Source organism: Lepidothrix coronata, unplaced genomic scaffold (assembly GCF_001604755.1).
Source record: "Lepidothrix coronata isolate B3197 unplaced genomic scaffold, Lepidothrix_coronata-1.0 Scaffold41, whole genome shotgun sequence".
NCBI classification, from domain to species: Eukaryota; Metazoa; Chordata; class Aves; order Passeriformes; family Pipridae; genus Lepidothrix; species Lepidothrix coronata.
The window spans coordinates 318,699-334,318 of NW_016690221.1; the positions used below are offsets into that span (position 1 = coordinate 318,699).

Consider the following 15,620-nt stretch of genomic DNA (forward strand, 5'->3'; position numbering starts at 1 on the left):
AGAGAGGCTGTGAGCTCTCCAAGGGCTTGCTCCGTATTGCTGACACCAAAGAGACAGCTGGGCATTGATCAGGGAAAAGAAATAGGGGCTCTAAGGGGGAAGAACCTGAGCTAAGGTATGGAAGGAGATTTTTTGAGTGAGTGTGGATGCTGGTGGAGAGGCAGCAGACGATGTTTGGGCTCTGGAGGGATTTATGAGCCCTCATGACTTGGAGGTTGGGTAGTAAGAGTGAGCGATGGAGGCTGCGTGGGGCATCGTTCAGTGAGTTGAGGAGGGGCTGGCTGGGGACAGCCACTGCACGTGGTGTCCTGGCAGACTGTGAGGGAGATGTGGTGACCCTGGAAAGTCCTTCGGGAGGGAGAGCTGTGTGCCAGGTTTTAAAGCATCTTTGTTTTCTGCCTGGAGCCCATGGAGGGAGCCTTGGGAAAAGGAGTTGGGAGAGATGTTGTCTTGTTCCTGGATTCCTTCTGACAGTAAAAGCTGAGGGAATTGGAGACTTGACAGCAAAAAACCCATGGGCTGTCCAGGTTTGTGGAAATACACAGTGGAGCTCTCCTTGAAAAGACTGCCTGTCAGCAGAATAGACTTGATGTTCTGAGATGCTTTCCCATGTGCCAAACCATATCCAGACAGGAGAACGAGGACCCTGGAAGGGGCTGCTGGGGTGCAGTCCTGTGAGGCTGTGCTGCTCTGCTGAGCCCTGTGGGGTGCAGAGCATGGCCCGGGCAGGGGATGTGCTGGCAAGGAGCACCAGGAGTTGGGGGGGAAGCAAACATCTTCCTCCTGGCCCTGTTAGACTATCCGAGTGCTCGCTGCAAGCAGGGCTGGGATTTAGGAATGGATCATGTCACTGAAACATAATATGGAGAGGGGCAGCAGGGAATTGTGGAAAAAATGAGTATGCAAGAAAGAAACTAGGGAAAAAAACTGGGGAAAAGTAAGCTTAAAATCAGGTGGTAGGGTGAAGACCTTGGATAAAGAAGGGAAGGATGGCCCCAGTACCTGGTTCTGGCAGAGCCAAGCTTGGCACTGCTGCTCACTCGTGTGCAGGTGCCTCCTAACCCTTCACAGACACAGCTGCTACCGTGCCAGGCTGTATCTGCGAGAGCTGTTCTGATTCTGGACAAACGGCTACTCCAGCCAAACATCCAACCCCCCCTTTTTGGATTCCTGCCCTCATCTGCCATATGTGTCCCTGCCTTGCCAGACCCTTTCTTGTTGCATGTCTCAGGGGAGTTGCAGATTTCTGCTAACGGGTTGAATTGCAGAGCGGAGTGCGCTGGTTTTGTGAGGGTCTGTATTGTTGATTCTGCCTGTTGCAGTAGGACAGGGGTTCGGAGCATACCCGGTGCTCCCAGACTGGTTTACAAGAGCAGAAGGTGCTTCAGAAGGGGCTGAGATAAAACCTTTCCCCTCCATGAGATGTGCTAAGCAGGAGTGGGTGGTTTGATGTACGGATTTAGCTGCGTCTGGGCTCTTTCTGAGATGGGAGATCTGCCACTATCCTTCAGCAGCAGTGGTCCCCTTGGTTGTGTTACTCTAAGGCTGTGGCTGTCCTGCCCTGGGAGACCAGCCTGGCCTGGTGAATGGGACCCATGATATCTTGAAGACATAACCTCGGACCACATAAACCTGTGTGCTGCCAGGAGCTGCCTCAGTGAAAATATCTTGATCACACAGAGAGCCTTGTCTGGTCCTTCAAGATTTGAACATGGAACAACCTTCAGGAGAGAGAGAATGATGTTTGGGTGTGCTGGCTCCCATGTACTGCCTCTCCATGCCCAGAGCAAAGGGGACAGCTTTCCCCAGACTGTTTGTCCTGTCTGATGGTGCTGGGTTGTCTCTTAGGGCACGGACGCTCCGAAGATGACTGTGGGGATGAGAGGAGCCGCCACCGGGACAGCCACCTCCTGGCAGGGCGCTTGGAACGGGATCAGGAGAAGCTGCTCAGGTGAGGGTTGGTGGGAGATGGGGTCTCTTGCCATAGAGCCACGAGCTGTGCTCAGGGACAGCCTGTCCAGAGAGGGGATGGGGTTGCTTCCATCTGGTGCAGGTGCTGGCACCAGCCTTGCTGGTGCAGAAAGTAATGTTGAGGGGGGTAAATGGGACTATAGGCAGATCCTGAATCCTAGCAGACTTCTGCAAATCCATGCCTGCTCCAAAGGAATGGGGAGATGGGATGTCTTATTCTGGACGTGATGTTAACCACCTCCATCACAGCTCTCCTCAAGTGACTGACCCTGGTTTGCAAACACTGGTTCTGCAGACGGGTCTGTACCCTTGAGCTCCTCCATCACTCAGACTGTTTCTCTCTCTCTCTTGCCTCCCACATAACAGAGAAAGCAAGGAGCTGGCAGATTTTGCCCGGATCCACCCCTCCAGCTGCGCCACAAACGGTTTGAACTCCAACCTCATGGTGACGGGAGGCCCAGCCCTGGCGGGCTCCGGGCGCTGGTCTGCAGACCCAGCTTCGCACTTGGCAGCCCACCCCTGGCTTCCCAGGACAGGGAGCCCCTCCATGTGGCTGGCTGGCCATCCCTATGGTGAGTGCCCTGGGAGGGAGCGGTGTGCATGGGGTGTTCACACAGATGAAATCCAGGGAGAGGTGTTGCTGTGTGCCCAGCGAGGCTGCTCGCTGTTCACAGGCAAGGAGGTATTTTGGAGCAGTCAAATGGTGGATGACTTCTTGACTGGATAGAAGCTGCCTGCATCCTCTGAGTTGTGACTTGGGTGTTTCTTCTTCCAGGACTTGGTCACCCTTCCCTGCACCAGGGCATGACTCCAGGCTTCCCCCCTGCCATGGGGGGAGCTCTCCCTTCTGCCTACCAGTTTGCCAGAGACCCGCAGTCGGGGCAGCTTGTCGTGATCCCCAGCGAGCACTTGCCACACTTTGGTAAGGATGTGAGCGTGTCCCTGAGGACCATTCTTTGACAGCTGTGGGGAAAATGGGCTTTGGAGAGGGCTAGAGAGGAGCATATGTAACCATGGGGACCAGCAGCCACAGCTGTAGGGTGGGTGTGAGATGGCCTCTCATTAGGTGTGTTTTGGAGATGGAAATGTGTGATCTTTGGCAGTGGCTCTTCATACCCTGCAGGACCCTGTAGAGGTAAAGTTCTTGGTTAGGAGAATCTATTCATGGGCTCAGCCATGGACAGTCAAAACAAGAGTGCCTGGAGAGCAAAGCAAGTCTGATGAGTCCAGGACCCAGGGGTGACGGGAGTGGAGCTGCCAAGGGAAAGACAGCACTCTCTCCCCTCTGCATTTCCTCATAGCCCAGTGTTTGGCATCCCCCACACCCTGGGATAGAGATACTTGCCCTGAGTGATCCTGAATCCTCTAGGTATCCTTACACTGCTGCCTCCCTGACTGCAGCTCTGCTCATTCCACAGCAGAGCTGATGGACCGGGCACCCCCACTGTGGCCTGCCATGTACCCCCCGACCAGGAGCTCCCTCCAGCACGCTCACCAGCTCCAGCTCCTCTCTCATCAGCAGCTGCTGCGGCAGCACGAGCTGTACATCCTGCAGCAGCAAGCGGCCCATGCCATGGAGCTGCAGAGGAGTGCCCAGCTCGTGGTATGTTTTCAAGAGCTTCTTGCTTGGGTGTGAAACAAGCCTGAAGTTGGAGTGTCTGGGGAGAAGAAGCAGCTGTGTCTGTGTGGCAAGTGTGTGTCTCAAGGGTCTGGATGCATGGAGTGATCCTTCCCTGGTCCCTGGGATATGAAGCACTTGGTGCATCCTGCAGTTAGAGTGGGGTTTGGATGAGTTTGGTGTAGAACCATTGAGCAGTGCTGTCAGGAGAGCTGCCCAGCAGTAGCGTGACATGGATTCCTTCCCTAGGGATGTCTCTGTATAGTTGAGTGGTTTCATCCCTGGTCACCTCCAAACAAACCTTGTGAGCAGCTCAGAGAAGCAGCTGCAGGACTTGTAGCAATCACACTGGCTCCTGGAGACAGCTCCCATTCACAAAATGGTTTTGGAAGGCATGAGCTTTGGTATTTTACACCCAGTTCATTTTTATAGTGCTCCTCTGGTTTTCAGCCTTGGCTTTACAAATGGGCTTGCAAGGCTGGAGACTTAGAAATAGAAATGATTTGCTTTGGATGCAAGTGAAAGCTGAAACACCCTTCTCAGGACTCCTGGAACTGGGAATTTGTAAAGAAGCTATTGCAGATCAGTGTCACCCTCCATCAAATTGGTTTTAAAATGGTTTTGCATCAGGTAACGTGTTTATTCCAGTGCCTATTTGATCAGACCACGTTTTGGTCTTACGTGGTGGTAGGTCAGTGCTACTTTCCAGGAACAGGAGGAGGTGTCGTGCTGACATTTGCTCTGTTCTTGTCACAGGAGAGATTGAAGGCCACCGAGCAGCGTGTGGATATAGAAGAGAAGGTGACGAAGCGGAGCCTGGACAGTGCCAAATCAGGCCTTTCCTCCTCAGCCCCGGGACTGGTGCACCGAAAACCACCCGTGCTGTCTCCCAGCGCCTCCACGTCCTACAGCAAGGCTGTGAGTCCACCTCCCCTCTCTCCCAGGGCCTCACCCGTGTCTGTGCTCAAAGCTGAGGTGATCCAAAAGATGGAGGAGCCACCTTCGCAGCCAGCCTACTCCTACCCCGCCACCCCCAGCTCCCATCCTTCCAGCCCGCCCCCCGCCTCTCCACCCCCTGCCCCTGCCATCCCTCCAAAGGAAGAGGCACCTGAGACCGTGGACAAGAAAGACTTGGAGCTGGAAAAAGAGGCTGCTGGTCCATATCAGGCCTTGTTCCCAGGTAAGAGAGCCCTGCTTTGGCAGACTCCCGTTGTGTTTGTACCTGCCTCCCTTTTTCTCCTCAGTCTTTCCTGCTTCTGTCCCTTCCCCTAGGGAAAACCACATAGCTCTTCTAAAAGGCAGGAGAGAAGCGAGGAGCAGGGGTGGTGTGAGGGACTGAGATCGATGCCTGGGTCTGAGGGGCACCTGGGGCTGTAGGCTCTTTTCTTCCCTTGGGTCCAGCCTGGGTTGGTTCTTCCAGGGCTGCAGTCCCAGTGGGAGAGGATGCAAGAGGCAGATCTCTCTCCAGCTGCAGGAGAGTGCTGGAAAGTTGCAGAAGGGATTTCTGGGGTGCTGCTGCCTCTGGCAGCTTGAACAGGGCAGAGGTGCTGGAAGCAGCTACTGCTTGAGAACAGGAAGAGACCAGATATGATGAATGCAAAGGGAACTATCTCTATGCCTTAGTAAGAGAGAACATGCTTTGGAGACCCATCCATTACACAGCCCGTCCTTTCTGATATCTTGCAGAGATCCCCCCTGGATATCCATTCCAGTCCTTGCCTCCCTCCTTTGGAAGACATTATCCCTACCTCATCCAGCCTGCCCCAGCATCTGATGCGGATGGCCTGGCTCCTGACGTCCCGCTGCCTGCTGAAGGGTCTGAGCACATGGAGCTTTCCTCAGAGGTCAAGCCCATCCACCTGTCTCCGTCCAAAATCCTAGAGCCCATCCAAGCAGCAGCAGAAGAGGAATCCTTGGAAGAGAGGGTGAAATCAGAGGTGCAGATGGAAGAAAGCCAAGAAGGCATCTGTGAGCAGGACATGGGGACTCTGAACATCACCACCTCCACAGCCGTCCCAGTGCAGAACGTGGAAAATTGCAATCTCCTGTTACATCAAGGGGAAACCCTGGGTGCTATGGAGCAGGACCAGGAAGACCTCCAGAACTGCTCACCTCCTTACCAGGTTGTGGCCTGTCCTGCAGAAGCAGAGGCTGAGGCGGAGACTGGGAGTGGAGCAGAAACCTGTTCCATGCACATGGACTATGATGGTTTGCTCGTGCATGCAGAGAACGAGCCACCGGAGATGGACTTGACGACCCAGCGGGAGGAGGCCTCTGTAGCCATGGATCTACAGAGTGCCGATGTGCCCAGGGGGAGGGAGTTTCCCAGCCTGCCCCCTGAGGAGGGGGAGCAGGGGCCAGAGATCCCTTCCTATACAGAAGAGGCAATCTCTTGCCAAATCCCGGATCTGGACATCAAGCCGGGTGACCCACTGGCTGGGATGAATGCTTTGGTGGCTGCTACAGAAATGCCTCAGGCTTGTTCCTTGTTGACTACCACCACTGTCACTCCATCCCAGATGAAGGTGGAGGTGTTAACTGACCAGACCCTGGAGCACTCCTTCCTGCAGGGGATCACTTTGCTGAGTGAAATTGCAGAGATGGAGCTGGAGAAACGGAAGCAAGAAATGCAAAGTAAGTTGTGAGTGTGGAGTCTGGTGAGCTTTGGGCCAGGGTGGGTCTTGCAGCGTATGGTCCCTGTGCTCTCTGTGTGGGCACAGGTGGGATCTCTTGCAGCCTCAGCCAGGCAGCAAGGAGAGCATTGCCCTGAGTTGCAGGAGTGGCTGGTACTTTGGATGGCGTTGGAGCAGGGTTTTTGTTGCAGTAGGCTGAGCTACGTGTGGCTTTTGTACTGCTCTCCCCTTCCAAAGGCCCTCGCCATGTCTAGACAGTCTGTGGTATGTGTAGCGGAAACGGAGCCCCAGTTGCCGGGAGCTGCCAGGGTAACACCCTTCTGGCAGGCAGTGAGTCTACAGTCTGTTGGGGTTTGGCACAAGAGGTCCCAGTAGCTCCAGATGACACTTTCCAAGAGCTTGGCAGGTCCTGAAGAGAATCTCACCTTCCAGTAACTTCCTGAGGTGAGACATGATGGGAACTGCCACTTGCACCATGGCTGGGTACAACAGGAGGTCTCGAGTGGGGGCTAAGGGTGGCTGGGAGGCTCCTTCAGCAGCCATAGTCCAGAAAGGACCATCAGCCTCTCCTCATGCCTGTTGGAGAAGCGGTCTTGGAATGTGAATGTCTATAACTTCTTTTTTCTGTCCTTCCCAGCAGGTCCAGAGAGTTTTCCTGTCCGGCCAACACTGGAGAGTTTGCTGGCTGCCAGCACCCACATGCTCATGGAAGTACTTTCCACCCCCTTTATGGAAAGTCTGAAAACCATCCGGCTGCCTCGAGAGCTGAATCCCAACAAAAAGTACAGCTGGATGCAGAAGAAAGATGAACCAGTAAGTAGCTCTTAGCGTGGCTGAGCCTGAAAAGCCCCAGTGCATCCACTCCCACAACTCACTGTCACAGCCCCAGTTTGGGGGGCTCGTGCTGCCTGTCTGCATTCAGCAGAGCGAGCTGGCTCTTCCCTCGTGTTCCTGACTGCAAGGAGTTGGTGTGCTCTGATTTAGCTTCCTGCCCTGTGTGTGAATCAAGGTTCAGCAGGACCCTGGGCAGCCCTAGAAGTGATGTTTGTAATACAAAGCCAAAGGAACTCATGTGTTACTGTTTTGGCAACGGGGGGCATAAATATAGTGTCAGGAGGGTTTTTCCTTGATTTTTTCCTTGCTGACTCTTCCCCATGAGAGAGACCAACCAATTATTTTGTACCCAGCAAGTAAGTGTTGCAAGGTAGGATATGTTGTGATCTGTCTTTTTAAACAAGGGAAAAGAGACTCTATGGCTGTATTTTATCCTCCAGATTCTTTCCCAGGGTTGCAGTCCCTCAAAGCTGATGCCATCCCGTGCATAAGCCACAGAACATCTTTGCTTGGCGGGTTTCCTTGGTACCGCTGTGGGGCTGTGCTTGTGGGCAAGGGGTCTCTGCTGCCCTGTCAGCACCAAGGGCTTTCTGCCAGCCTGCACGCCTTGGCCATTGCAAAGGCACCCAGTGGGCACCACCTGGGCGTGTCTGACCCTCTTGCCCCCTCTTGCCTCCCCACCCTAGATGTACTCCATCAAATCGGCCATCGAGAACATGGACGCGATGGAGCTGGACTACAGGATGAGGCTGGCGGAGCTGCAGCGGCGCTACAAGGAGAAGCAGCGGGAGCTGGTGAAGCTGCAGCGCCGCAGGGACTCCGAGTAAGTCACAGGCTGCTCACTTGGTCTTGTTTTTTTCCAGCTGGGCACTTCCGCTGCCTTTTGGTCCGGGAGAGAAAACAGCCCTCCATCCCTCCCTGTCTCTTCTCCTCTCCTCCTGGTACATCCCGCCAGAGCTTTTCACAGCACACTCCTAGGCTATGTGACACGACAACCTGGTAACTGGTGAATGCAGCTGGGAGACTGTGTTAGAGACAACCTTGGCTTCAGCAGCTCAGTTTAGCAGTTTGGTGGCAGGCGAAGGTTCTGGGTTGGCTCCCGTTCTTGCTTGCTTTCTTTTAATTATTTTCCCTTTTTCTTCTTTTTGGATTTATTTTCTTTATTTTTTTTTCCCTGTTCATTTTGCTTTTTGGTTGCAAAGTTTGCTTTTGCTTTTTTTTTTCCTTTTGCCTTTTTTTTTTTTTTTTTTTTTTTTTGTTTTTTTTTTTTTTTTTTTTTTTTGGGTTTTTTTTTGTTGCCTTGGTTAACAGTGAAGCGTGTGGTTTTTTTAAAGGGAAAAGCATGACGAGAAAAGTAGAAGCTTGGCGAGAAGAGGCCCTGGAAGGCCCAGGAAGAGGAAACTTGGATCAAGCGCTCTGTCACCCATTAAGGAGAGAGGGAAGAGTGACAGCAAGAGTGGAAAGTAAGGCTGGAATTTGGGGAAGATGGGAAAATGGCAGGGTCGCTGCACCAGGGTCTTACTTGGGGACAGCATCTCAGATGCAGCGGGGGCTCGCCAGGGCCGGTCGCTGGCTGCAGTGGTGTTGTGGAAGCGTGTGCCTTGAACGTGAGCGTGTCCTTACGGTGGGAATACGGTGCCAGCGTCCTCCCTCCCCGCAGGTAGAGCACGTTTCTGTGGTGTTGGGTGCAAGTAGGACAGGCAGTTGAGCAGTGGTGAGGTGATACGGAGCAGCTGGCTGGGCAGGGACCTGTAGGTGAGCTCGTGGTGTTAGGGAGTGTGTCCTCGTGTGTTCTCAGGAGAGCAGATGGTGCAAGCAGGTGCTGTAGAACTAATTGCAGGGATGTTGATGTCAAAAACGGGAAGAGCAGGGCTATTCCAGGTTATCTACTTGGTAGCACCTTTGTGCTGTGTTTCTTCTGTCTTTCTCTCTGTTCCCTGAATCAGTGGGAGTTGGTTTCACCTGACCTCTCTCAAGAGTCTGGATGATTCTCTCCTTTGCTTTTTTGTCTTTTGCAAGTCCAGCTGCCCTTGTTTGGATGCCCAGATCCCACCACTGCTGGCCATCTAACCATCCATAGGTGGCCAGGCCTCTTCAGTGGGAACGCACCTCCAAGCTGCCTTCCTTTGTGCTCTGTATTTTTGCAAATGTCCTTTCAAGACTACAAATTAGATTCAGGTGCCCAGCTCCCACTGACCAGCGCTTCTGAAAATCTGTCCTCTCGGTGGCTCTCTGTTTTGTTCTTTGTGTTTGGGTGGCTGGACAGGCTGGAGGCATCCAGAGGTGGCTGGAGTTGTGCATGTGGGTGTGTGTGATGGTGTGGTGTGTGCATGTCCCCACATCACAGGAGTGCTTGAGCAGGCTGTTGTGGGAGATGGAGATACACCCTCAGCGAGCGTCCAGGGCCTGAGGTGTTGGTTTAGCTGTCTATGGAGGTCAGCAGAGAGGATGGAGGGGAGGGAAAATGCCTGGAAGCTGAGGAGGCTGCCCCGTGTCAGTGGCTTTGTGGTAGTGGTACAACCAGCAGGTTTAGTGTGAAGGAGGCAGCATATGAGAGCTGTTAATGGAGGCTTGGTAGGGATCTTGAGGTGTTGACTGATCATCCACCTGATAGTTACTGGAGATGGCTGGGGAGTAGGAAAAGATGTGCTTACAGTCTCACCTACTTTATTTTTTATTTTATTTTCTTATTTATTTACCCTCTTCTTTTCCCCCAAATCCCAAAGCAAGTCCAATGACACAGATCGCAAATGCCTTTTGCAGAGGGTCCAGGCTTGTAGTCACTCAGAGTGAGCCAGTCCCTGCAGTGCCCTTGTCCCTCCATGTCACCCCACGTGACAGTTCCTTACCACCTCTTTGCTCATACCCGAGCAGTACCCAAGCAACCAAAGCAAGTGCCTGGGCAGTGGGGCACCTCCCTGGGCCTTAGGAGTCTCTCTCTGCACCTACAGAGGCCATGGAAGTAGAAGTGGGAAAAGACCTTCAGGGCCAGCTCAGCTGTCTGTCCTTCCTGTTGCTGCTCTGTACCAAATCAGGCACTTTTTGGTGGCTGTTACCAAGACACCAAGTATTTCCTTTCAGAGACCACTTTGCAGGTCTCTGATTTCAGGCACTCTCATCTGTGCTGGTGGCCAAGAGTGTGCAAGAAGGGCTCTCTGGCTCTCCTGTTTGGTGGAAAACCTTGTCCAAACTGCTGTCCTTTCACAGTGGACTTGGCTCCTGCTAAGGATCCCTGTTGTCCTAGGAGGCATTTAACCTCACTTTCGAGCTTGGTGGGGTTCACAGGGAGGAAAGCCCCCCACCTTGACCCATCATCCTGTGCTTGGCTTCCAGACTGAGCAAGTCCTTGTTGCTCTCCGAAGACTCTGAGACTGGCGAGGGCATGAAGAAGAGGCACAAAGGGGCCCTCCCGGAGGAGGACGAGGATGTGGAGAGCAGCAGTGGCAAGATGAAGGGGAGGAACCAGAGCTGGGAAGAGCATGATGCGGCTCCCAGCTTCTCGAATGAGGTCAGTGCCCTCGTGGGGAAGATGGAGCCACGGGCCACAAGCCAATCTCGCTCCTGCTTTGCTAGTGTTGGCTTGTAGGATAACTCCTCCTGATCTTCCAGTGTCTGCTTTCAGTTCACATGGGTTTAGATGTTCCTCATGAGAGGACTGTGCAGTCGAGGGGCTGGCGCTGGCTGTCAGAGGTTGAACCTCTTTGATAGGCGGCAGAGTGAAGTGCCTTCGAGCCAGCCAGAGCGTTGCAGTGCTGCACCAGCTCTGAATCCAGAGCAGGGCTTGTCTTACCCCCTTGCCTGTCAAGAGAGGGGAGGGAGGGAGGAAAGGGAGTGCAGCCTTGCTATTTTAAATGCAGGGCTTTCTTCTGCTCCTGTTGAGGCAATGAGATATTTACTGGAGTTTTAAGCTGCTGATGAAATCCAAAATGCACACAGGCAAAGTACTGAGTTAGAGCTGCTGTTATCTAACTGTAGCACATGTAAAGTACATTTACTTTTTTCAAGAAGCAAGAAAATACTGAAAAGGTTGTAACAGCCCTGGCTGCAATGCAGCGGTGCTGATGCTCTAGCTGAGAAATATTTGGGTCTTTTTGGCATCCTAGCCTCTGGAGCTGGTTGATTATGTGGAAATCCGTATTTATTTGGCTGGGGTTTTGGGTAAAGAAGATTTTTAATCCTTATGATTCAGAGGAAAGCTTGTAAAACTAATCCAAACATATCCTAAAAAACAGGTGTTGAGAAAAAAGGACTCCAAAACGTCTTGTGCTATGAACATGTTTCTTTTGGAAGAACATTCAGTTTTTCTAAGTTAATCTTGCAATTTTGTAGTGCTCAGTAAGAGGAAAGCTGTACTGTTTGCTGACATCTTCCTCTTCTTCCTCCCTAGCACCATGGTGGGTTATGGCAACTGGGACCTAAGACTATCATCTTGAGCCTTTATTAACTAGACTGTTTGAGGCTGTTACGAGGGCTGGTAAAATCCCTCAGGTCTGCCATGATATCTGCTCTGTATTCACCTGGTCTCTTCCTTTCACCCTGGCAGTTAAAGATCAAAAAGAAGAAGGTGCCGTCAGATCAGGAGCAGCTGGCCAGCAAGCTTGACAAGGCCCTGTCACTCACCAAACAAGACAAGCTCAAATCCCCCTTCAAGTTTGCCGACAGCTCTGTGGGAAAGACAAAAACTAGTGGAGGTGGCAGTAGGTACCTCCCACCCCACGAGGCTCTGCCAAGCAAGGAGGAGAAGAAGAGCCTGGCCAAGAACCTGGGCCTGTCACTGAAAACCACCAAGGAAGGTAAAAACAAAGTGGCTGCCAAAATGAAGAAGATGGAGGTGGGGTTAAAAGTCAAAAATCAGCTCAAGGTTTCCCATTCACCAGCAATATCTGAAGTTAGCAGCTACTCCTATAGTAAGTAACCCCTCATTTATCTCTTCTCCTATCTCTTCTCTGTGTTGTGGGGGGTTGTGGTAGGGGTTTCTGGCCTCTTGGAAGGGGTCTTGGAGATGGGTCTGTTTCTGCTCTGAGTGAAAAGTGACTTTTTCCCTGGCTAATCAATGCTGCTGCATCTTTGGGGTCAGCATGGGTTGTCCACCCACCTTGCTTTGCAAGAGGTATTCAATATCAGCGTGTCTTTCTGACTCGTTTTGTTCTCATCATCAGTGGGGGAGAATGCTTCCAAAAAGAGGTTGACCCACTTCAACCCGAGTGGACCCACAAAAATTCTTGCTTTTGGTGGGAGTAGACACTCTCCTTCTACCTGTCAGACAAGCACTCAGAGCCACTGCTCCAGAGGCGGTTAAGAGTTGGCTTTTGAAGTCCTTGTTGAGTGCAGTGGGGTTGGCTTTAGGATTATGCCATGGAGTCCGCTGGAAAGCCAAAGCCTACCAGTGACACTGATGCAGGAGCATCCTCCTGCCCTTCAGTGTCGTGCCTTGGTTCCTGGCTGACTGTGCTCAGCCTTCCCATCTGTCTCATCAGTGACTGTCCCCACCCCACATCCTGTGTGGTGATTGCTATTTCTGAACCCAAAGTGCACCTGAGGTAAAGGTTCCAGCAAGCAGCCCCTGTTACAGAAGGAAAAATCGAAATTGCCCGTAGTGTTGGGAAAACAGTAGAACCAAAGATAGGACTGAGTCTTTAACAATTCAGACAGACATTGGGGCAGAGTTTATGGTCTGAGACCCGGTTGTGTAATGGTCTCAGCTCACTTGCACACACATCTTTTCCTTTGCTTGCAGCTATTTAAAACCGTGTTAGAACCTTTATGGGGTGTTTGTGTGCATAACAAATACATCTCTCGGTGCAACACCAGTTTAGAAATTTCACTAATGGGGAAGATGAACTAGTGATTGTCCAATGGAACAAATGTTTGGCATGAAATTAGCCATTTACATGGCAAAATAAGAGCCATTATGTCCACTGGACTCGAACACAGCCTTTGGCTGATTGTGCTGTACATACTGCCCAGCAGTTCTGTTCTTGAATGTGCTTCACCCCCCAAGGACAGACACATGGCTCCTAAACTAGGAGTTCTGGAGCTAATGGGAGGAGGAGGCATGGGCTGTTGCTGAAACTAAAAGCTGTGACTTGTGGCAGAGGGAGCTTTTACAGTGCCCTTGCACTTGGTACTGTGGTTTCATGAACAAAAACTCCCACCCAGACCTAATAGAGCTTCTATTCGACCACTGTCCAGTGAGTGTTCCAGTGTAGGAGTGGGCCTCTTTTCCACACAAGTCTCAGCTCTGAGGAAATGGCTCAGCTTTGGTGTGTGGTTTTTCATCTGTGTGCAGGTTCAAGGAAAGGCCTTCAGCCTGTCATTTGTTAACTCAGGCATGGTGAATTTGGGGAGGCAGGTTGAGCATATGGCAGCACCTCCCATGACTGGTGGGCTGCTCATGTGGAGGAGGAGAAGCAGGACTGGCGCCAAGTCCTTCTGCCTCGTAACGTCTTGATTTTCTAGCTGGATTCCTGAAAACTTTGGGCATAGATCCAGAGGAAGAGCTGAGCATCGTATTCCCACAAATTTTAAAAGTCAGGCGTCCAAAATAATTTGCATATTTGGGCTTTGGGCCTCCTGAACTCACCATCCCCTGTTTCTTCCTCTCTACAACCCAATGCAGTGGAGTTGGGGAGTGATGCCCAACCTGGGCTAACACTGGAGAGCATCTGCTGCTGCTCACAGGCTGGAACAGTCCCTGCCACAGTGTTTGTAATGTTGCGGAGCCGGTGGTGTGTTCACAAGTGAGGAGGTGACAATTTATACCCGCTTCTATTGTGTCCAGGGGGACCATATGTTTCCTGTTCCACTCATCAGATGCCAGAGAGGACTGCTGGTGACTTTTCACCTCCCACAAGGCTTAGCAGCTTTGTAAAGCCACAGTTTGCAGACAGAGGAGTGGCTTGCTCCCTGCTCTGTTTGGGTGTCTGTGGTGGTATGTTTGAAGTCAGACATTTGGAGTTAGATGTGCTGCCTGTGTTGAAAACCCTCGGAGAGAATTGGTTCATGTAGAAAAGGAGATTTAGGTCGAGAGCATTGAATATCACCATGGTGAAGACAAATTCATGTTGATGGTCCAGTTGTTGATGTTGCTGCGCTTTTGGTGGACATCTTCATAGCAGAAGTGTCTGCCTCAGTTTTCTTCTGCTGAGATAATAACACTCCTTGGGTCTTGTCTTAAGGGAGGACAGGAGGTGTTTGGCCAAGGTGGAGAGTGTCCATTTCTGATGGAAAGAAGGAAATGTGAATTTCTTTGTTTATTCAGCACCCACTTGTTGAGCATGAGGCTTGTGATGGAGTGGGCAGAGGTGGACAATGGCAACCCCTCCTGTAGCCTCCTTCACCTCCTCGTTTAGAGCATCTTCACAAAGAAATGCACCAAAGCTCCCTCAAACCCACCCAAAAACCCCAAACCCCCATTCTGTGATGTAACGCTCTTCCCACCCACTTTGACCACAGATACGGACTCGGAGGAGGAGGGATCCCTGAGGGACGAGTGGCCAGCGCAGCCCCCGTCCGCGCCCAAGCCGCGGCCGCCCGGTCTGTACAGCACAACGGCCAGGAAGGGTGGCCGGGCAGGCGGTGGCCCCAAGGCGGCCCCGCGCAGTGCGGCGGCCGGGCGGCCGCTGAAGCCAAAGGTGGCGGCGGGGCGGAAGCAGCCCTTCTGCCTGCTGCTGAGGGAGGCCGAGGCGGGATCTTCCTTCAGCGACTCCTCGGAGGACTCGTTCGATCAAGGTTACTAGTTTATTGCAAACGCACCCCCAAACGCACTCTCTGCCGTGGCCGTGTGGGAGCGGGGCGGGGGTGAGGCAGTGAGGGACCTGTGGGCCGGGGTCAGCCATTTTGATGGTCGGAGCCAGGGCGGCCATCTTTGTCCTTGGCAGCGTAGCCTGCTTTATCACCCCACGGTTATTTTTTATCCTTTTTGTACCTGTATCATTGTGATATTTTTACTGGCTGGCTCTTTTAGAGCTTTTATATCGACTGGGTTTTAGTGTCCACCTCTCCCTGCTTTCCTGTTCCCTTCCTCCCTTCAGTTTTACCCTCACTTCCTTCCTTCCTGCCACCACCACCATTATATTATTATTATTATTATTATTATTATTACTATTATTATTTTTATTCTTATTATTTTATTTTGGCATGAGCCTTGTCGAGGTTTGAAAGGTTTTTTTTGATTACTTTCCTTTTCCCCTCCCCCTTTTTTTCATCCCCCCCTTGTCTTTTCCCCCCCTTTTCTTTTTTTTTGCCCCCTTTTTTTTCCTCCCCCTTTGTCTTTTTTCCCCCGCTTTTTTCTTTCTTTTTCTCCCTTTATTTTTTTGCTTTTTTTTTTAATACTGGGATACTGTTGTGTGGCCGTGTGACTTGATGTTTGTACTGCGATTTGGTATACCAAGCTTTATTAAACATACCGAGTTCATTTTTAACTAAACCTGTGTACCTTGTCTCTCTTGCTGTGTCTCTTATCAGGCGATTAGGTTGCCGCTTCACTCCATCCTGCTCTGCATCCCCCTCCTGCTCCCACTCCCCATCAGTAGAACTGGAATTAACCTAGTCTGGGGTACTCT

The 15,620-nt window shown here is 51.9% G+C and overlaps 1 protein-coding gene across 3 annotated transcripts in view; it reads left to right on the forward strand.

Moving 5' to 3' along the window:
• Positions 1-15,620, forward strand: part of TNRC18 (trinucleotide repeat containing 18) — a 55,588-nt gene that overhangs the window by 20,673 nt on the left and 19,295 nt on the right. Inside the window, exons 4-15 of one of the 3 annotated variants that reach the window (XM_017813401.1) lie at positions 1,849-1,951; positions 2,338-2,543; positions 2,747-2,893; positions 3,390-3,574; positions 4,346-4,769; positions 5,276-6,223; positions 6,860-7,035; positions 7,743-7,879; positions 8,391-8,519; positions 10,390-10,564; positions 11,600-11,963; positions 14,512-14,787. In XM_017813401.1, coding sequence (XP_017668890.1) covers positions 1,849-1,951; positions 2,338-2,543; positions 2,747-2,893; positions 3,390-3,574; positions 4,346-4,769; positions 5,276-6,223; positions 6,860-7,035; positions 7,743-7,879; positions 8,391-8,519; positions 10,390-10,564; positions 11,600-11,963; positions 14,512-14,787 — 3,270 coding nt within the window. The remainder of the gene's footprint in view (positions 1-1,848; positions 1,952-2,337; positions 2,544-2,746; positions 2,894-3,389; positions 3,575-4,345; positions 4,770-5,275; positions 6,224-6,859; positions 7,036-7,742; positions 7,880-8,390; positions 8,520-10,389; positions 10,565-11,599; positions 11,964-14,511; positions 14,788-15,620) is intronic. The other 2 variants (XM_017813402.1, XM_017813403.1) reach the window with 2 other exon arrangements.